Here is a 21333-nt window from a genome sequence, read left to right on the forward strand (position 1 = left end):
AATTTGGTGTTGGTATCCTCCTTGCCACAATAATTTCAGTGCAGCGGACGCAGTGGCAGTGGCAGTTTTTCGAAATCAGCTGTTTTTTAGAAAGTGCGATGTCTACAGTGTTGCTCTCTTTTTTCGAATATCTTCGAATTCGATTCGAACGAACTATGGAGTACGAACGGGGCTTCGATTCGAATTTTGCTTTCGAACAGAACAAGCTTTCGACTCGAACCCAGGTTTCAATTATACATATGCACATGTACATTTTTTTAAGATATACTACGTATGTATGTATGTATATAAAACAAGTATAAGATATGCCAATGAAAAAGTATACACATATAATTATACACATAAATAAGGATGAACTTGTGTGTAAAAGCCTTTTTCGATTCGCCATTTCTCTGCTCGCTTGAGGTCATCTCTACTAGCTTAACAAAAAATTTGTTTTTTAAAACAACCATGTTATCGAGCAGAGAGAATTCAAGCGTGTGCAGTTACAGCTGCTTAGCTCGATAGAGGTTGTTTAAATCAGTGATTTAGCGTAGCCATAAATTTAATTAAGCAATAAATAAACTCGAATTATGACTGCGCGTATAAAACAATACAACTCATTTGACAATGGGAAGGTCGTTGAAATGTACACTCTATATGTGTTTTCACCATCAATTAAATTTAAGAGCATTTTCGAGTATGTTATGCTAGATTTCCACCAGCATTAAATGGCAAAAATTTGTATGACAAACTTGGGCATTAAAAACTATTTTTGTCATTACGTTAAAAAATTTGTCATTAAATTCATTTCCACATGTCATTTTTTAAATGCCCCCAATTTTTTGTAATTTTAATGTCCAGTGGAAATTCCGCATTATTAAAAAAATTTATTTTACACTTTCCTTTATATGTTCATATAAATCAAATACGAATACATGTGTACATTATAAATACATTTTTTTTGATAACTTAAATATATTCATGTTAATATTTATGTACAGTTATAAATATTGGGGCTAGTTTATACTAATTCAAATCAAAGCATTTCACAATGAAAACAAAATGTGTAACAAAGTTCGAAAGAATTGAATAGAAGGGTGAAAGCAGCCAACCAAAACCTATTTAATTTAAATTCACACAATTATCAGTATATTGCAAATTATAACATCAATTAGAGCATTTAATTAGAGTTTTCGCTTCTTAGCCAACATCTTTCGGCGCTTTTCCATTGCCTCCAATTTCATGTCTTCTAAGTCCTCCTGTATACCAATCTTCTTGCTAATATACTCCTCCCGCTGCACTTGCGCGAAATTGGATTCCATAGCGGCATCATCGTTGTCATCTAAATCACGATACCTGTAAAGTTAAAACAAAATTGATGACAGTTCATTTTTATTTATTCGTTTTTTACTTTTGCTTATCATAGCCAAAGATTGCCCGGATATGTGATGAGTAATCTTCTTCTTCGTCACCGTCGTCAATAAAATCATCCATTTCAGAATCGTATTCGGAATCGTCATCTTCGATGCGCAGTCCTGTCGAATGAGGAACATTATTGTTTATCTCTAGTTATAAGCATTTAAAAATTAAAAAATTCTGTAACCTACTTTTATTTGGTTGTGGTTTCTTTGTTTCTTTACCCCGATTGCGCTGTACATCTGGCGCTGGAAACTGTCGCGCCTTTTGTACATCAGGTGGAGGAAATTGTCGTGGTTTCGCCGATTTTGTATCACGTGGCGGAAATTCACGAGACGGACCGTTAAACAGATTTTTGTTTGAGGAACTACCATAAGGATTCTTACTACTGCCGCTACTATTGCCTAAGGCACTGGACGATGGTACCGACTTCGAATTGGTTGACGCTGCAGTTGATTTGTTTGGTATGGAATGAGATTGTTTGGTACTTACTGATGATGACGACACAGCAGATGAGGATGTTACTTTCGCATGCGAATTCAGTGCATCCTTTTGTGACGACATTAAAGAAGTTGAGGAAGAAGTATGTGGCTTTTTAAAACCATTTGTTCCGCTAGTGGCTGTGGAAGGTTTTACGGAAACAATGCCGGCTTTGTTGGTTAGTGATTGAGCAGTAGTCGACGTGTTTGGTTTTGTTGATTGATTTAATTTTGGTATACGTCCATTTGGTTCCATACGCGCCGGAGCACTCGAAGAGGAGCTACTGTTACTAATTTCTCGTCGTTCCTTTGTGCTGCCCGAACCAATAGTGCGCTCTTTTTCCCGCTCACGGTCTCTACGTTCACGCGCTTCCTTTGCACGCTGGCGCTCCTCCATTTCTTTCTTCTCTTTCATTGTTAGCAAGCGTTCTGGCTCTTTTTTCTTGACAACGGGTAGTATTTCAACTGGTTCATGTTGCTTTTTCTCGGCAAGTTTAAGTAAAGCCTGAAAGTCCATTGGTGGGGGTAGGGGTTTTCGATTCTTCTTACGTTGTTGCTCCTCTTCACGCTTCTTACGTTCTTCTTCCCGCCGTTCGGCTTCAGGATCATAAAGAGATTTGGATGAGCTGGGACGCACTATGCTTGGTTCCTTTGGTTCCTTGCCACTGGTACTTACAGCAGTGGTGATGCTTGATACTCGTTGACCTTTGTGACCTCTCTTTTCTTCAATTTCACGCGTAATTGCTGCCTTCACGCGCTCCTTAGTACCTGAGAGATCTTTGAGCGATTGTGGTCGACTAGGAGCAAATCCTTTGTCCTCTTTTACGTCTTTTACCTATTTATGATATGGCTTTTTAAGTTTTTCTTTTCTAGTTTCATGAAAACTTACATACCTTTTCAATGTATTTTGCATAAAAAGCATTTGCCTCTGTCGAAACATATCCGTAGTCGTCCTGATCTGGTTGATCCGGACCTGCCATAGTAACAGCAGTGTGGTCGGAGTTGACTGCATCATCCAAAACAGATTTATTTGCGGATTTTGTGACTTTTAGCATTTTTTTAATTTTGTTTTTGGACTTTTCATCTCGCATCGATAGTAAATCTGCCAGTTTCTGTTGCTTATCCTTCTCTCGCTCGCGTTCTTCCTGTTCACGTTTTTGAAGGAATTTCTGTATATTTGCAGACAACTTTTTATCCTTTGACTCTTTTTTTGGTGGGGCAAATTTGGTGCTGTAGTATTTACTCTGAGAAATCGGAAATAAAATTATGTATAGCTAATCCGAATGAAAAAAGTTTAGAAAATGACCCGAAAATTAAAAATGCGTTCCCAAATTGGTATGCAACAGCAATTTTTATCTAGACAGAAGGAATTGGTCTAAAAAAAAAACTTTTACATGTTATTTTAAATGGTTTAGAAATCCGCCCATTGACTTAGCAATTATGCTTCGCTTTAGTTAAGTGCAAGTTGCTCTTATTTGGGTGACATGACTCTATTAGATAAGAGATTTGCTTTGTTGCAGAGAATTGTAAAAATTTAGAACGAAATCAATAGACCCATATATATATTATTTTATTAAGAAGCTACTAGCATAACCGAAGTTAACGAGAAACGTTGCAAATTATAATTTCGCATTCAAAAACTTAGTAGCGTTTATTATATTAGTTCTATTTGAGTGTGCAAGTTGGGTATTTAAAAGTTTTCTTCAAAAAAAGTGTTAAATTTCCGGGAAATAGAAGAGATTCTGTGTGCAAGTTCTGACGACGAGGACAAACCTATAACATCTGAAGTTATTTGCATTTATTTTTAGGATTCGAAACATCTCGAAAGGCACAACTGAATTTTTAAGTGAGTCTCCCATCTGCTATGAAGACCAACTGGAATATTTCGAGTGAATATTTTCAATGAATAATTGATATTTTTATATACATATGTATTATAAGGATTGTCAAATACTGCAAATCCTGCCACGTATTGGATAACTCCAAGATGTTGTATATCTGGGTGGTATTGAACCCACCAAACAGCTGTGTTGGTTTTGCTCCGTGCTTACCTCATTTTTACTGCTTTCACTATTTTTCTTTGCCACATGCAGCAAGGTTCCAAAATCCATTTTTGAACAATGTAAATTTATTGCTTACGAGATATGACTATATTTAACTCCGAAACTGCACTAAATATAGGGCATTTCTGTATTTTCTTACCGATCACGTTACTTTTACGATTTTACCAAATCCGAAAACACTGAAATATGCATAAAAATTTTACGAAGACTGACAGAATTTATTGCTATTCGATAATTGATAGGAAAAATTCCCCAGTGTTGTATTTGTACCCATAATAAAGAGGGGAATTTTTATACAGGGCTGTCATGATGAAATAAATATATTTATTATTATTTCACCATGCAGGGCTGTATTTGTTTTAGAGTATTCGTAAATCTCTGAATCGAGATTTTAGGGGTTTTTACAGGTATTTCTGTAGTTTTCATAAATTACTGGATGGTAGACGTTAAAATTTCTGTCTTAGTTACATCTTTTTAGACAAGAACCAAATAACAAAAAACAATCAGAACCAAATAACGTTCTACTTCAATTAAAATTAAACTTTCGAAACAGATGTTCACCATGACAATTAACAAAATTGTAGTTCATCATAATAGGGACACGGCAGCTCTGGGCTAACTTCTCGTATCTAATAGGGAGGCCGCTCTCATTTTTATCTTTTATGTGCTCCAAATTGGAGTAGCCTATTTTTCACTTTTAGTGGCAACTCCAAGGAGGGATTTCATTTACTTCATTCTTGTTCATCATAGGCTCCTGAAAATTCCGGAAATTCCTTTGTGTGTTTGATCATCCCTTTCTTAAACGTTTCATTGTGCATTTCGAAAACTCATGAGCAAAGCAATTGTATAGATTCGTTAATGGTACCGGTGTAATCAAGAACTTCGACTCTATAAAGACATCGAATTTGCGGAGTTTAATCGATGGCTAGTCAACGCCGCAATGAAAACCTTAGCGAAGCAATGCAACGCCTTCAAATGGGCGATGAGAAAATTGGACTTAGTTCTCCCAAACATCCCATTGTAGCGAATTACATACGGCAACATATAGGTAATACCCCTGCACAGCAGCAACAATCTGCCGAGGAGTATAAATTGTATGAACGTACGAATATCATTGCTTCTTCTAAGTATGCCACACCCCGTGCGATTGAACAGTTGTCCGGTGATGCAAGCACAAGCATTGTTCCACTTTCACAACCTGCATCCAATGGGAATATTGCAGGTGTGGGTAATAGTCCACATTATGCTGGTCGTAATATAATGTATGAACAAAAATCATCGAAGCATTCGCCTGTTTATGAAAATCTAGAATTTTGTGGCGTCGGCGCAGCTGTCTCGCCTGCTCCATACTTTGATTCGGCACACAAGAGAGCACAACCCCAAAGCCCTACTGCGAATCCTTCACGTGGTCAATATATGGTGATGCATGCCAGTACCAATAGTGGGCGATTTGCCCATACACCAGTACCAGATCATCATACGGACAATGCGCCAATTTACGAAAATATTATACCACATTCTGGACAGCGTGCACAACCGCAGGCTTCGCCTGCAACTGCTACTATTTATCAACACGTCGAGATGTCACCACAAATTGGCGTTGTTGGTAGTGGTGGTGCCATGCCGCTAGCACCGCATCACATACGTGAAAACTCGGGTCTAGATATGACCGCGGTGTTAGCCTCACCAATGCATCGACGGAGCACCTCGAATTCCTCACTGAAAACAGCAACGTCCAATAGCACTGCGGCTGCTACTGGGGGTGGCAGCGGTTTATCATCGCCAACACAGCGTTACCGCAATCTATCATTACCCAGTAGTACTAACAACGTACAAATATCGCCAACTAAATCAATGGCATCCAGTACAGCGAGCAGTAACGATTACAAACTATTGCAACACACTCCAATTAAAAATACAGTAAGTAAATAATAATTATGTACTTAAAAACTATGATTTAATACTAATATTAATTTAAAATTGTTTCAGCATCACTTTCCCACACATCATCCGATCATCAACGTATCGGTAAATCCAAACTACATTGAGGAAATCAACAGTTCTGATTATGTGTGCATGACGGCTAATTTGCATCGCCAGCCAGCGAGAAGCCCAACTGGAGGCGTAGCATCACTACGTTCAAATACTACGGCGATTGCTTTGAGCAACAGTGGACACCGAAAAATGTGCAATGAATCGCCTATTTATGTAGGCAGTAGTGGTGCAATTGAGACAGAAAAGTCTGCCTCGTTAGCTGGTGCACGTAAAATTTCGCCTATGAGCGAACGTAAATTCACGCAATCACCACTGGCTATACCTCAGCGCCCAATAACATCCGGTGGGGTTGCATCGTCCATATCACCGACGCCCTCTCAAAATAGTACTGGTGAGATATAGTGTTAACCTGTTACTTCGGGATGACTTTAATATTCAAAAAAATACCATTTATCTTAGGCCTCTCAAAGAATTTACTACCGTATAGCGTGACACCACCCCGTCCCATCGGTCCTACTGAAGCCCAACGTAAAATCGAAGAGCTCACTCGCCAATTAGAGGAAGAAATCGAACAAAGCGAAGAACAGGGAGAGTATTTTGGTAAGCCGTTTAATGAATTTTTTTTTTAGTCTACTATTTGATTTATATTTTTAAGGAATTTGTCATACGTGTGGCGATAAGGTAAAAGGTGCTGGCCAGGCATGTCAGGCCATGGGAAATTTATATCACACAAATTGCTTTATTTGTTGCTCGTGTGGACGTGCATTGCGTGGCAAGGCGTTTTATAATGTTCACGGTCGCGTTTATTGCGAGGAGGATTACATGGTAAACAGAATAATACATGGTTTCAAACGAAGAGTATTTTTTTAAATAAACATTTTTATAGTATTCGGGTTTCCAGCAAACTGCAGAAAAATGTGCAATTTGTGGACATTTGATAATGGAGATGGTATGTTTCGCCGATATGTGAATTATTGTTGAAACATTCAGTACATTATGTAACATATTTTTTATAAAAGATACTTCAAGCAATGGGCAAATCGTATCACCCGGGATGTTTCCGTTGCTGCATTTGTAATGAATGTTTAGACGGTGTACCTTTTACGGTGGATGTGGATCATAAAATTTACTGCGTTAATGATTATCACCGTATGTTTGCACCGAAATGTGCTAGTTGCGGCAAAGGTAAGGGACAAATATTTGCATATATACATGTGTTGTTTTCCACAAATAATCAGGCAGGTTCTGCAATTAACTTCCTGGTGAATTTCAACATAGCTCAATTTAAATTCAAAGCGAATTTGGTTACTTGTCTGAATATGTACAAATTCTTTTAGGTATTACACCTGTAGAAGGCACCGATGAAACGGTTCGGGTAGTGTCGATGGATAAAGATTTCCATGTCGATTGCTACATTTGTGAAGAGTGCGGCATGCAGCTTACAGATGAACCAGACAAACGCTGCTATCCATTAGACGGTCGCCTATTATGTCGCTCTTGTCACTTACAGCGTTTGGCTATGCAGCAGTCTTCCCCACACGTTCGACATCAGGAGCCAGTGTGCGCCTCATATCAGTATATGGGTTAAAGCGGCGGAGCAGTTGATAAGTCCATATAATTATAAATGTATGCATTCCTACTATTGTACGCGAGGTAAAAGATAAACAATTTAGTTTTTAAGGGATAAGATGTAACGCACAATTTATTTTGACGATAAAGTAAACAGCATTTATAGTTTCTTTTAATGCTTAAAAAAGTCACATACGCGGGACTCAAGTGTGACTTAAATAGTTACTCGAAATAAAAAAAAAAAGATCAAAGAATTCCTTTAACATATTTCCATACATATGTATGTATATCGGATATGTACTCTATACATACATGCAATACATAATTGTGGAATTCATTGAATTAACGGTTTTGGAAGCGCTTTCTATTGCTCACGTAAATGCATTTATAGATATACATACATACCTACGACACTTTATTAAAGTATAAGCGGCAAAAATAAAGTTCACAGCGTTGCATTTAATTATATAAATTACAATCTATTTTATTTGTGTGGTTTTTTTTCGTAACTTACATTTTTGTTTTAACGACTATTTTTAATTTCATGTGAATTCAGTGCATCAGGATTTCCGTTTGGACGAGTCTTTTATTCGTATCGCCAGGCATGCGATACGGTACTGTCGCGGCCATATTTGTAATAGCTTTCGCCTTCTCGCGCAGATGCTGTAATTGCTGCATAATAAAAAAAGCGAATAGTTTTCATTTTTCTAAATATATTTTTCGCGATATATTCACTTACACGATCGCGCCCGGTATCTACAATGCCAGTGTCACGTCCCTTAACACTTTTGTACTGAGCGTATAGTATATCCATGGCTGCCAACAGAATGTCAGGATACACCTTACAAATTTCCCCACCCAAGCGTTTAAAGTTATTTATGCATTCTTCAAGTTCATTCATTGACAATGGCACAAGTTTGGTGTTTGCGAGCACTTCCAAAGCCAATTGGTACTTCTGCTCGTGATAATAATCGAAGAATGAAACTAGTTCGCATAGTAAATTGAAGGTAGAAATAACTTGTGGGTCACACTCGATACGATTGCCTGTGAGAATATGAAAATAAAAAGAAAATAACTAAATACATTACTCAATTTGAGCAATGTAAGTTTTACCGCGCATTCGTTCCCTAAAATCGGCCGCCATAATTGTTAAACGTTCGCGCAGCGAATCTTTTTTCGAACTTTGATGTACGACTTGTGAAAGAAGTATTGCAAGGTAGCGCAAAGATTGATTTTGCATCTAAAAACGAGTTTAGAAATGAAAATTCTAACAAATTTTTACTTAAAAATTTTGTAGGCTTACGCAAGCAATGTCGAACAATTTGATAGCATCTTCGAACATCCCCTTGCTCACTAGCTCCTCGGCGGCCATGCCAGCAGCAGTTCGTGTGTCGAACTCAACACAATCGAACTGTTCGAAGAGACCACTAATTGGTAAGAAAAAGATAAATGCAGCGAGATATGTACATATAACAAACAACCCATGAAGTTCTACAAAAAAGAAGCTCAATTAGTTAACTTACCCCGACATAATGCCGTTTGGTTGCATCTTGCCAAATATCAAATCATAGTTGCGACATTCGATTGCCAAGTCACTTACACAGGCCAAAAACAAATTACGTCCCTCTGGATCTTTCAAATTTCGTAGGAAGAAGTAGTACTGCAGAGCTTCGGCGGGATCAGTGATTTCAAATTTCTTAACATACAATATTACTAAACGGGCAATATTTAACCGCCGCATAGGCATTGGATCTTCAATGTCGACCGATACTTTAAGTAAAAAATGAAAATTTATGTGAAAACTGAAAAAAGTCCCAGTACAATTTGAATATTACTTACACAATGGCTCTTGCACATTACGTGGCCCTCCGATAAGGAACATCTCGTTCAACGCCAATGCAATATGAACAGCATGCGTGCGATATTGGTCAGTGCGTGCTAGGAACTCAATAGCTGCTTCGAATTGACCGGTCAATGCAAGAACTTGGAAGTACAGGTGCCGCTGTTCGCTGGCATTGAAATGCTTCTCGCCATACTTTTCAAGTATCATTGTTTGTAGGCCAGAATAGGTCAGCACTTCGGTGTTGTCATTGGACTCTGGGCGTAGTAAGGAGAGTTGAATCCAGAGAAAGTCATCGGTAGTTTTGGCAACTTCTAAGTGTTGTTCGTTAATGTCGCATCCTGCTATTATGCAGTAAACCTAGGAATTATGTATATTTGTATCGAAATTTTAAACTACCTATATACATATATGCAATATGTGTTTACACCTACCGCCTTCTTATATGGATCAGTAGAATTTTTTATTTTATTGCAATAATGTAATCTTAATTGGCCTTCTAACTTGGAATTAATCTTTTGTTCTGGCTTGTTTATTTTGTCTTCCAGTACTTGTATGAAATCTTCGTGTCCCGCACTGCAGAGGTTGGAAAAAATTAAAATTGGAATAAAAAATTTTGATTATTTTGCTTACCCGCCCATTTGCATGCAACGTAGCGCCGATTGCACATCACCACAACGCAAACAAAAGTAGACCATTGGCCAGAGTGGTTTGTTGTCAATACTCGCGTCCTGCAAGCCAAAACAATTCGCTTGGTTGAAAGTCAGACCTACAAATGAAGAAACTAAATTAAATGTACTTGGCACGCCCCCACGTTGAGCTTCGCGTAAATTGCTGCTAATGATTGTCGACATGTATAATTTATATCTGCAATACAAGAGGACAAATAACATTTATAATGCAAACAAGCATAATCTAATTTTAAATATACAAACCTATTTTCCAAATATTTTCTGGCTTGGTCAATAAATTGAGTTATTTGTGTGCGATTTTGTATGGGGTCGCGATTTTTTGATACTGGTGCTATATTGACCATGTACTTCATGATTTCCCAAATTTCGTTGACTTTTTGATCTTCAAAACTTTCAGCCACCTTTGCGAATCTCTGCACCAAATTCGGACGAAAAGCGCCTTTGATGACACTGGTGTTATACTCATATACCTCACGCGCATATGCCATTTCCTATGAATAATTTAATTGTATTAATGAAATCAATGGCAAATTTCCCAAAAATTTAACCTACAACTCGGTTTAGACATGAACGCGTGCCAAAAGTTTCATTAAGCACAGTTTGTTCCGGTAATTTTTGTATATCGATCCAGTTCTGTGATGGACCAACCATTGCATTCAACAGCTTTACCTTGTCCTGTTGCCATTCATTACGTATACTCTCCCAGCAGCGCTTTTCTGCCGCCTCAAATGTCTGTGAATGAAACGTGATGAAACAAGTTAACTATGTATGCACACTCAAAATAGTTTTGTAGTACTTACACTTCTGTTTACTTCTTCGATCATGGATAATATAGCATTTTCCTTTTCGTTCTTCAAAAAACTACGCACGTCAGTATCGGCAATAGGATCAAGGGGCTCAAAAGTTTTTCGTGCATTTAATGCCTCCAACTTTTGCGAAATTTTCGGAAGATCTATGCCTTTTGAACCGAGTAGAATGTGACTGAAAGATTTAAAGAATATAGTGCGATTGTTAAGACATGGCCGAATATACATAGTTAAATGGTATCACCACTTACGCCTGTATGTCCTGCGCGCCAGTTTGAGTAACACGTGAGTGCAGCTCCTGTGTTGCCTGCAAAACTTGCGAAATTGTACGTTCAACACGCGGCAACTCCTCGGAGTTCTGCGTCTCGTTGGTTAAGCGTTGTGCTTGCTGCAACAATGTATTGAAATCCATATTCTTTTTTGAAATCTGTGTTTTTGTTAATTGTAAAAAATTAATAATTCTTGAAAACCAACACTCCTATAGATAGAAATTAGAGCGTTTGGCGGCAGCAATTTGTTGACAGTAGTTTTCCGATACGAATAACTACGAAAAAACAATCGATACTTTATTCAAGCACTGATTACTTATGGCATACTCGAATCATTCCCGCAAGTACTTATGTGGGTATCGAGTACGCGGTCAAAGTATTAAGGCGGATCTCCATAGCCTTCGTGCGTTTGACAGAAAAATTGAATATACATATAAATATTATCCCAATCAAAGCTCGTTTTTTAATCATGAACCAATTAGAACAGATCTTACCGGTTGAGAAGCAGCCATTTGGGGAAATGTTTAGCTATTTGTACAACGATTTAGTGGTGGGGGCGGAGGGGCGGGGGTGTGGGCCCCACAAATCCCCCCTAAACGAAAGAGGATTGATGCCGCTTTATGAAAAGTCACCCCTCCTCCCCCAACCCCTCCCACAGACCTCTGGGGAGCTGTTTGAAAATAGGGGAATTTTAGATTTTTTGCAAGGAAAAAACAAAGTTAAACTTGCGTCCGAAGAAGGGGGGCTGAACACCTTTTGCAGAGAACACCTTTCTGCGTAGGCGGCCTTACTACTTACTCTTACTACGTAGAATTATCCTTTCTGTGTGACATAACTGGGGCTACCGCCCCAGATCGTGGTACAAATTCATAAACAGTACCCGCCATTTGTAATAGCAATGGAGAAAAAAGTGTGTGACGTTCGTAATTTTGAAGCTTGCTATTTCTCATGATGCAATAATACAAGGTGTTATCGGTTGGCAACTTCTCGCTCTAATTCCGCCACATTGACTGCCCCCCAAGTGGGGATTCATTTCTTCCCGTTTTTCTTCTTATTTTACTGAGCTAAGGCAGTGTCAAAATCGAGCTGTCACAACTGATACCACCTTGTATTATTGCATCATGGCTATTTCTGTTTTGCTTCTTTCTTCATGTGTATTTTGTCGGTGGTTTATTTCAGTGATTTTTAAGCGATTTTCAATAAATTTTTTGTGCAAATGTAATTAAAATGAAGTGCACGGTGATTGGTGACAAAAACACGTACAAAATAATAATTTGGTTAGCACAAACATTTGCTGCAAAATTGCTTGCATTTTTTCTTTATGCTTCGTCTTCATATTCTTTGTTTACTTTTCAAAGAAAATAACATGGCGCCGAAATTACAAACGTCAGCCAGAAAATTACTTTTTTCTTTTGCTTCATCTTGTCAGATCTTGTGTAGTTGGACCATGTTTTTTAATCACCCCGTTTACACAGGCAATCTCCGATTATTAGCCGTAAAATTTTTTGTGCTTGTTATTCTCACATCTCAAGGAAAGGTTATGTTTCTTCTCTGTAACACCGTGGTCACTTGTTTTCTGCTATATAAAGCAATTTAAATATGTTTTAACTTAATATTTTATTAAAAATACTTTTACGAACCTCTTTTCCTTGCTAGCGTCAATTTATTTACTTTTACATTTGGCATTTCTCCTTTTCTTCGCAAAATTAATCGATAAAAGCAGGTTGGACACCGAAAAGTTATCGGTTAAATCTGAGATTATTTTATAATTACAGATTAACAAGGGACGAATTTTGTATGGCTAATCTCTTTTTCTAATTACAGATTAGAGAGTTCCAGCAATGGGTTGTGCGCTGGGTTTGGGACCCGCCGCGTAAAAACCACTTCCAGTGAAGAAACAAGGCAAAGCCTCGGATGAGACCCCCCCTTATGATGACGACCACGGCAAACGTTTAAAGGACTACGATTTGAGGGCATGCATCTGGAATGTCCGGACACTTAATGGGGAAGGTGCCTCTGCCCGGCTGGTTGATGTCCTCGTAAGGACAAAAGCTGACATCATCGCCATCCAAGAAATGCGTTGGACGGGGCAAGGCAAGCAATGTCTAGGGCTGCCATGTAAAGGAGCGGAAATTCGAAGAGAGAATCCGGAGAGAATCCGTCGCCGAGTACTGTCGTTCACCCCGGTGGACGAGCGTCTAGCCACAATCCGCATCAAAGCGAGATTTTTCAACATCTCGCTCATCTGCGCCCATGGCCCAATGGAAGAGAAGGATGGAGATATCCAAGGATTTCTTCTATGAGCGCTTGGAGCGCACGTACGAGCGCTGCCCCCGTCATGATATCAAAATCTCGCTTGGCGACTTCAATGCCAGGGTGGGCAAGGAAGCGATCTTTGGAACCACCGTCGGAAAATTCAGCCTCCACGACGAAGCGTCCGACAACGGATTGAGGCTGATCGACTTCGCCGGGGCCCGCAACATGGTAGTATGCAGTACTAGGTTCAAGCATAAAAAGATCCATCAAGCTACGTGGCTGTCTCCGGATCGAAAAACGAGAAACCAAATCGATCATGTTGTGATAGACGGAAGGCACGCTTCCAGTGTTTTAGACGTACGCACACTCCGAGGCCCAAACATCGACTCTGACCACTATCTTGTTGCAGCCAAGATACGCATTCGCCTCTGTGCCGCAAAAAATGTGCGCCAAAATATGCAAGGAAAGCTTAACGTCGAAAACCTGCAATCACAACAGACAGCCAGTGCTTTCGCTACTCCACTCTCACACCTGCTCTCAGAGAGCACTCTTCAACAAATCGACATACGCGAGCAGTGAAACCACATTTCCTGCTCGTTAAGTACCGCCGCCGAAGAAGTAGTCGGATTTCAGCGAGCCCGAAAGAACAACTGGTACGATGTGGAGTGTCAGGAAGCTGAAGAGAAAAAAGATGCCGCCTACAGGGCCACTCTGCCATCGGCGCAACGCGCGCTATGTGGGACCGCTATAGGGATATGAAGAGGGAGGGAGGGAGCCCTTTCGAAAGGCTTTCCTGATAGTAAAGAGGCCTTCCATTCTACATTCCTTTCTCCATTATTTTTTGTATGGAGTTGCACACATTGAAGGGCTTCTTCTTTCGCTACCCATAGAAGGCCTTCCAGAAGGGCTTTTATAGGACGTACTTCAGAAGGCCTTTTGGAGGAGTTCCCTTAAGGTTTATACCAAGTATGTACTATTACAACTTAAAATGTTATTTGAAATTCATTTGTAATGCTAAATAATATAAATTTATGCATTCGCGTTAATTGTAAATGGATAAGCCCTCCTAGAAGGCATGCAAGGAAGCACTTGTTTCAGCCCTTCTTGGGTAGGCCTCTTAGAATTACTGACTGAATTACAACTGAATGATGTATTATGATGAGCTCTGAGGGCACAATAGACCATGTTATGTGGCCAAAAACCTTTCCGTATTTTTTTTTAAGTGAAACTTCTTTAGCGGCAGTTGGTTGGTTGGGAGTAAATTGGCGAATTCAACGGAAATTGCACACGGAAATGGTGCAACGGAAACGGTTAGGGTTGAAACAAGTGCTTCTTGAGTGATAATTATTTTACAAAAACTTGCTAATAAAAGGTTAAATAATAACACTTTTAAAAAGACCAATACAAGAATCAGATGAAAGGTGAAAACATGGAATAAAAACAAAAACAAAGATGCGTAAAGATAAAGGCAAAAATGATGATCAAGGTAAATTTAAACACTTTACTTATATAATGGCAAAGGTGAAGGGGAATATGTAGGTGAAGAAAATGATAAATATAAAAGTAAAATCAAAGATAAATACAAAGAAAAAGATGAGGATGAGGATACCGATAAAGGTAAAGATGAAGATAGAGGAAGAAAGATTAAAATAAAGGTAATTATAGAGAAAAGGATATAGATGGAGACACAAAGACTCAATCTAGGAACTATTTTGGGATTTTAGAGATTTTCGAAATTCTTGGGACTTATCGATATAATAATCGATATTTTTATCGGTTTTGTTATCGATATATCGATTTTGCTATCGATATTTTCGAAACATATCGATATAATAATCGATAATTTCATAGATTTTGGTATCGATATTTTTATCGGTTTTGTAATCGATTTTTAAACGACATTTTTTATCGATATAGTTATTGGTTTTGTTATCGATATTGCTATAGATTTTGTTATCGACATTTTGATCGAATTTTTTATCTTTATTTTTATCGATTTTGTTATCGATTATTTATAAATTTTGCTATCGATTATTTATCTATTTTCTTTATAATTTATTGACCGATTTTTTATCGATTTTGTTATTGATATTTTTATCGATTTTGTTATCGATATTTTAATCGATTTTGTTATCAATATTTTTATCGATTTTTGTTATCGATTATTTCTCGATTTTGTTCTCGATATTTTTATCGATTTTGTTATCGATATTTTTTATTAATTTCTGTTATCGATTATTTATAGATTTTTTATCGATTTTGTTATCGATATTTTTATTGATTTTTTAATCTACCAATATTATCGATTTTGCTATCGAAATTTTCATAGATTTTTTTTATCAATATTTTTATCGGTTTTGTTATCGATATTTATTGTTAAGAATATTGGTTATGAGACAAAATAGATATGTAACGCAAGTTTCACTTCTCCAGTGTGGACCAGGCGCACTTACATTTTTTTATTAATCCGGCTGCTGTACTATTCTAATAATTTGTTTGAATAAAATCTCTAACTATTAAATATGAACACATAATTATGTACGTACATATGCATATGCAGTATGTTAGATGCAAAATTATGAAAAATTAAGCAATCTAAATATAAAGGCTTTTTGTTAAATTTGGTTGTCTATAGACTGTTGCAGTACTTTATTAAAAAAATATTGGATTATATCAAAGATACATGAATACGTAATGTATATTTTGGTAGATTTTCCCCAGGATTTTTAAAATAACGGACTGCTCCGAGCTCCGGGTATTAAAACACTGGCGATTATAGCATTTATATTTTAAAAATTTCTGTACAAAGCACTAGCATAAGAATTTACTGATTGCTTCTTCTCAGACCTGCGTCTGGTTCAAAATTCGCAATGCATGTCTAAAGGAAGCCAGTATTCTCTAAAATTTTGGCGCAGGCTGCCTTGGTGCAGACATTGTAATTATTTCGAGTTATGCATTTTATGTAGATTACTGGAAATTTGCATTTTTTCATCAGCTTTAAAGTAAATCGGCCGCATTTTTATTTTATTTTTTATCAAGCCACATTTAGCACGAGCATCAATACATATGTATGTATGCACTATATGCAGGGGCATTGTGGACGAGTTAGAAGCTTTGCTACAAAATTCGCCAAACATTTTAAATGGTCGCAGGTCACATAATACCAATAATTCCCAATTGTGCTTAATTCCCTCAAGTACATATATGATGTATTACCTCTGCGTCCTTTTAATACATTATTCCAAGCGCTACAGTATTATCAATATGATTTGGTGATGCTAAGTTCTACATACATATTTTTGTTAAATAAATTTAAAAATTAGTTTCATTAAAATTTTTTGACTGCAATAGTGCTGCAGCAGTTGAAGTAGAGGCAGCCATCTGTACGCCGTTACTACCATTTTTCTCGGTAGTATATCTGTTGCATCCAATGCCTACGGTGTAAGCCACTACTGTTGCATGATCTAGCTTTCCCGGCAACGAAGAAAAAGCACTGCTATCCACCACTCGTTTGCGTGCCCCTCGATGTTGCATTCTATTTAGTTGGACCTCGCGTTTGATTCCATCTGGACCTGTTGCTAATTTGTAAAAAAGCTCTCGTTGTTCGAGAGTCTTTCGCCGCGCTGAGGTTATCATTCTAGCGAAATCAATTAGCAGATGGCATAGTCGCCTGGCTGATGTGCATGGTGAAAATGTTCCATTAATACCATAGCTCAGGAGATCCTCTAGTCGATAGAGCGTGAGTGCATGACGTTGTGGCCCAGTAACTAAGGGTAGACCGGAAGCCGATTTCGGTATCTTTGGTTGGAGGGCAGAAGCAAGTTGTGCTTGTCTTGTCGTAGAGTGGCCAGCTACGGAAAGGCGTCTCGGTTCTATCACAGTATGTGAACGCATATACTTTGGTCGACTAGGTGCACCAGCAGCACTACTTGTATTAACTTCTTCTGGTGATGGCGATTTCTTAGTGCGTGGTGGCCGTGTTGGTGCGTTTGCTGGTGAAGTCGGTAGTGACTCAGTCTCGCTCCTTTGTTTGTGGTTGTGATGTGTGTGATGAAGACGGGCATAAATAGATGATGCGCTCTTATTTTGCCGCTTTGGAGCCAAATGATGTTGCCCTTGTGTCGTGGAGCTCGACATCAATTTAACTTCCGGAGTCCATGCTTCAGCGAACTTTCCAACGACTGGATCGAAATTGTCACTTATTCCATCCGAAGTTAAGAATACAATGTCGCCTTTTTCAATGACAGTCATTGATAAAGTTAGGTTTCCTAATTCTGGCTTGTTTCCGTCGGCAGGCCCGAGAGCACCTAATGCATCACGCATGTCCCGCATTGAGGTTATATCGTGTGATGCTTGTGTAAACTCGCGTACGCCATATTTTTTTGAATACACGTATCCCAATGAGTCACCAACATTGCATGCGCAAACAATGTATTTGCCACAATTATCGGTTCTGCCCTCTTCAGACAGGGGTAATACCACAGCTACTGTAAGAGTACTTAGCGAACCGCCCACTTCTAGAATGCAGCCATGACCCTCCCACAAGCTACGAAGAAGACTAACAAATACTTCCGTGGTGGAAGTGGCCATGCACTCTCGTGCCAGACCAAATATTGCTCGATCCAAATAATCAAGACAACCATGTACAGCGGAACGTGCAGCTAAACGGGCACCATCTCCCCAATTGACACCATCAGCAAGCGCCATCGCTGCTGCATCTCCTCGTACTACGATGCCATAGCAATCGGCGATAGGACTGCCCATTGGCTCTTTTGTCAGCATGTTGGTCTCGTACAGAGACACTGAAATGCCGTAAGCATAATCAGTCTCCATGTGCCAATCCGATACACCAGCAATGGCATCTCCCATAAAACTACCGATACCTTTGCAACTGGTTACTTCAAACTGATTCGAAACCGCTTCACGGAGCAAACGTTCGGTTGTATTATCTAATAAAATCTTTGTGGAATTATCTACTTCATTATTTTTTTGAGCCAAATCGGTTTTTTGTGCTTCTTTTGTATCTGAAGAATCTACTAGAGATTTGGTTGTTTTCATACCTTCACTTCTAGGTGAATTTAAGATATTCTTGTTATTTTGATCTGTTGCATCACTAGATACTAACTTTGTGCTTACCATACTTACCACAATGGTTGTGGATTTGTTAGCATTATCAGTGGCCTTTTTGGTTTCCGTAGTAGAGGTTGTTTCATTTACCGTTGACTTATTCGAATCTTTAGCAGTACTTACTGAATTTGTATTACTTTGCATCTTACTGAGATTGGAAATACTGGTGCGAGAGTTTTTGCGTGAGCGCATACCAGATGTCTTGTTTGCATTTTGATCACCGATTGGGGTTATGGCACTGTTGCTTAATTTACGTGGCGTACCTCCAAAACGACTATATTTGTTTTGATTACGACTGTTTGTGTTAATACTTTTTCGAACCTCGAAGCAATCACTCTCTTGATTAGTGTCAATGAAGTCAATATCATCTGCATAACTTGCACTTAAATGCAACTTTGAGCGCTTTATGCCAGTGAGTCCTTCGTCAGGACCGGTACAAGCGGCAGTTATGGTGGTGGGACCAGTTGGGTAAATACCAATTTTCAAATCTGGCAAGTCGGTTGGATTTTGTCCATTGGAAATCTCTGGACTAGGCACAAACTGACGCTCCATGCGACCCTCTAAATATTTTATAATAAAGTTATCATCATCTGAAGCTTTACGTGCTCCTCTGGGGCTATCGCGTGGCTCAGCAATAAAACTTAATTGACGAAAATATGTTGTGACTTTTTGACGTAGCGACGGCATCTTTGATGCTTGGTGTTTTTTTCTTGTCTTTGTTGTACCTCTTAGTCACTTTTTCTTAGTAGAATGAGCAAAAACCCCAACTGGTCTGAGATCAATTTAACGTCATTGTGCTCTCACTAATTATTACAATTAAGAAAAGAAATGCAAAACGGGGGTTGGTAACTTTCCAAATTCTTTTGTCTGCTAAGCTGATGCTCCATATGATAATACGACTGTAAATTATAATTTTTGAGTACTCTTTTGGCTGCATAGATATTTTAACTTTACCCGTATTGTTTGTTTGTATATAAGTATAAAGCCTTTGTTCAATCGCAAGGCCAAGTTTTGTCTTCTTTGTAAGGCATTGTTTTCACAATTCCAGCGGGGTGGGCAAAACTCATTTCAGTTGTAATCAGTTCAATTAAGTGTTCTTCATCATCTGTAATTGCATTGATAATTAAAAAAGTGTTTATCCATTTATTTAACATTACCAAATTACAATCTGTTGCCTAAAATAGGAGAAATACTATTAATACTATATTATTTTCAATAGTGTTATTATCGATTGTTTTTACCAATGCACTTGTTATGATATGAATAAGCTCATTATCACCAGTGTTGCTGTTAATCAATGTCGACCCGTCATTGTGCCATTAAACTCGATGGAATGAATTACCTCGGACAATTTAAGGTTTAATTTTTAAAAAGTTAAATTAATTTGTTTTATTTTCGAGTAAATAAATAGAATACATTCTACGTTCAGAATATGTTTCCCTTGATGTTTTTTTTATTCTCTGGCTAATGAAATTAACCGCAATTGCCAAAGTTATTGACTACCACGATCCAGAAAATAAAGGTCGCGCCATTCGCGGACCGCTAACCCTCTCTTCGTCGATTTGACAGCATCCACCCAATCGCTGACGTCATAAAATACTTTTGTTTACATACACTGTTGCCAACTTGATGCTTTTCGCACCAAATTTAGTGGGTATTCAAAACGCGACAATTTTTGAGTTTTGTGCTTGGTGCGTTTTTGGTGCTTTTGTTTTTAGTTTGAAGACATCAAATTAGAAAATCTTAACAAAATGGAAGCAAAATTTATAGCAATCGTAAGTGTGGTAAGCAATTTTACAAAAATTTAAACAAAATCATAGCACAGTGACAATCATAGGCGACAACGAAATATGTGCAGCACCTTCAATCATGCCAGAAGAAATCGACCGTTGTGCGAGAAACATTGATTTTTATTAATTTGAATCGGCATCCTTACAATAAAATGATGTATTCATATAAAGTCCATAAAATACACCAATAAAAATTTGGTGCTTTTTCAAAGTCAAAACTTGGCAACACTGCCTTTTCTTCGATGCTTCCTCTTTTTCTTGTCGAGTTCGTCTTGCTCTCTCATTCTGGTATTTTTTGACGTCACGGCCAGTTGCTCTCAGCTCGATTGGCGCAATCTTGTATTCTATCATTCTTGATTGACTACCTTGTTAGTGAACGGCAGCACTGGTGAAAAATCGATTTTAAGTGTAGTTATCGATAAAGCACCAGATTTTTTATCGCAACCACTCTTTAAGCAGTGTTTGCATTGTTCAACTTTTGAGATTTTCGCACGAGGCGATTTTTCAGGAAACTTTTGGGTTTAACTCACGCAGGGTTGCACGAAAAAAATTTAATGACTAAAAATATCAAAATATAAAAAAATATCAAAATATTCGCCATAAAAAGGCATTTGCATTGTTCAACTTTGCCGTCTACTTTTGGTTGAACGGCTTTTCAATAATCGCTTTCAATAAAGTTTGTCGCCAGCCAACATTTAGCCATACAACTTTTTTTTCGTGCAAATTTGCGTACAAATCAACGCAGGGCTGCACAAAAGAAAGTTGAATGGCTAAACATACCAAAATATAAAAAAAATATAAAAATATTCGCCATAAAAAGGCATTGCATTGTTCAAAATTGCATTCAACTTTTGGTTGAATGGCCTTTCAACTAGTCGCTTTTGTAATCCACCTCTGGTGAATAATAATAAGAAACCCCAAAGCCTGATGTTTAATAATTCATTTGATTTAATGTTTACCTGCTTATTTGCCATCGTAGTTATACCATGTTCTGAGCGACATCGAAAACAAGTTTTCGTTGCCGAAACTGATTTTCGACCTAAACTTTT

At 38.1% G+C, this 21333-nt stretch overlaps 4 protein-coding genes across 8 annotated transcripts; 1 reads left to right on the plus strand and 3 right to left on the minus strand.

Annotated features, from left to right (window-relative positions):
• Positions 1-1049: 1049 nt before the first annotated feature.
• On the minus strand, positions 1050-4189 carry LOC118733649 (protein SPT2 homolog). Its single transcript, XM_036463142.1, has 5 exons — positions 3929-4189; positions 2771-3121; positions 1590-2712; positions 1394-1517; positions 1050-1338 (listed from the first exon to the last, which is right to left on the minus strand). Exons 1-5 carry the CDS (start codon positions 3986-3988, stop codon positions 1167-1169), a joined length of 1830 nt encoding a protein of 609 aa, XP_036319035.1. The 5' UTR covers positions 3989-4189; the 3' UTR covers positions 1050-1166.
• A 405-nt stretch (positions 4190-4594) lies between these two features.
• On the plus strand, positions 4595-7976 carry LOC118733648 (LIM domain-containing protein jub-like). Its single transcript, XM_036463140.1, has 7 exons — positions 4595-5860; positions 5930-6326; positions 6395-6535; positions 6591-6760; positions 6822-6884; positions 6955-7120; positions 7273-7976. Exons 1-7 carry the CDS (start codon positions 4862-4864, stop codon positions 7521-7523), a joined length of 2187 nt encoding a protein of 728 aa, XP_036319033.1. The 5' UTR covers positions 4595-4861; the 3' UTR covers positions 7524-7976.
• Positions 7808-11254, minus strand: LOC118733647 (nuclear pore complex protein Nup93-1-like). The gene is made up of 12 exons (XM_036463139.1): positions 11094-11254; positions 10837-11017; positions 10589-10768; positions 10280-10527; positions 9978-10211; positions 9779-9920; positions 9344-9704; positions 9028-9274; positions 8808-8931; positions 8618-8744; positions 8244-8548; positions 7808-8176 (listed from the first exon to the last, which is right to left on the minus strand). The coding sequence occupies exons 1-12, from the start codon at positions 11252-11254 to the stop codon at positions 8057-8059; spliced, it is 2430 nt and encodes an 809-aa protein (XP_036319032.1). The 3' UTR covers positions 7808-8056.
• Positions 11255-15987: 4733 nt separating this feature from the next.
• LOC118733650 (PP2C-like domain-containing protein CG9801) lies at positions 15988-19987 on the minus strand. Of its 5 annotated transcripts, none has more exons than XM_036463147.1 (4): positions 19736-19987; positions 19660-19669; positions 19449-19599; positions 15988-19393 (listed from the first exon to the last, which is right to left on the minus strand). In XM_036463147.1, the coding sequence occupies exon 4, from the start codon at positions 19179-19181 to the stop codon at positions 16680-16682; it is 2502 nt and encodes an 833-aa protein (XP_036319040.1). In that variant the 5' UTR covers positions 19182-19393; positions 19449-19599; positions 19660-19669; positions 19736-19987; the 3' UTR covers positions 15988-16679. The 5 variants fall into 5 exon arrangements, with proteins under 5 accessions (XP_036319040.1, XP_036319037.1, XP_036319039.1 ...); XM_036463144.1 differs by having other exon boundaries at positions 19652-19669; XM_036463146.1 differs by lacking the exon at positions 19660-19669.
• Positions 19988-21333: the final 1346 nt, after the last annotated feature.

Source organism: Rhagoletis pomonella, unplaced genomic scaffold (genome assembly GCF_013731165.1).
Source record: "Rhagoletis pomonella isolate Grant_MI unplaced genomic scaffold, Rhpom_1.0 Rhpom_scaffold_00002, whole genome shotgun sequence".
NCBI lineage: Eukaryota > Metazoa > Arthropoda > Insecta > Diptera > Tephritidae > Rhagoletis > Rhagoletis pomonella.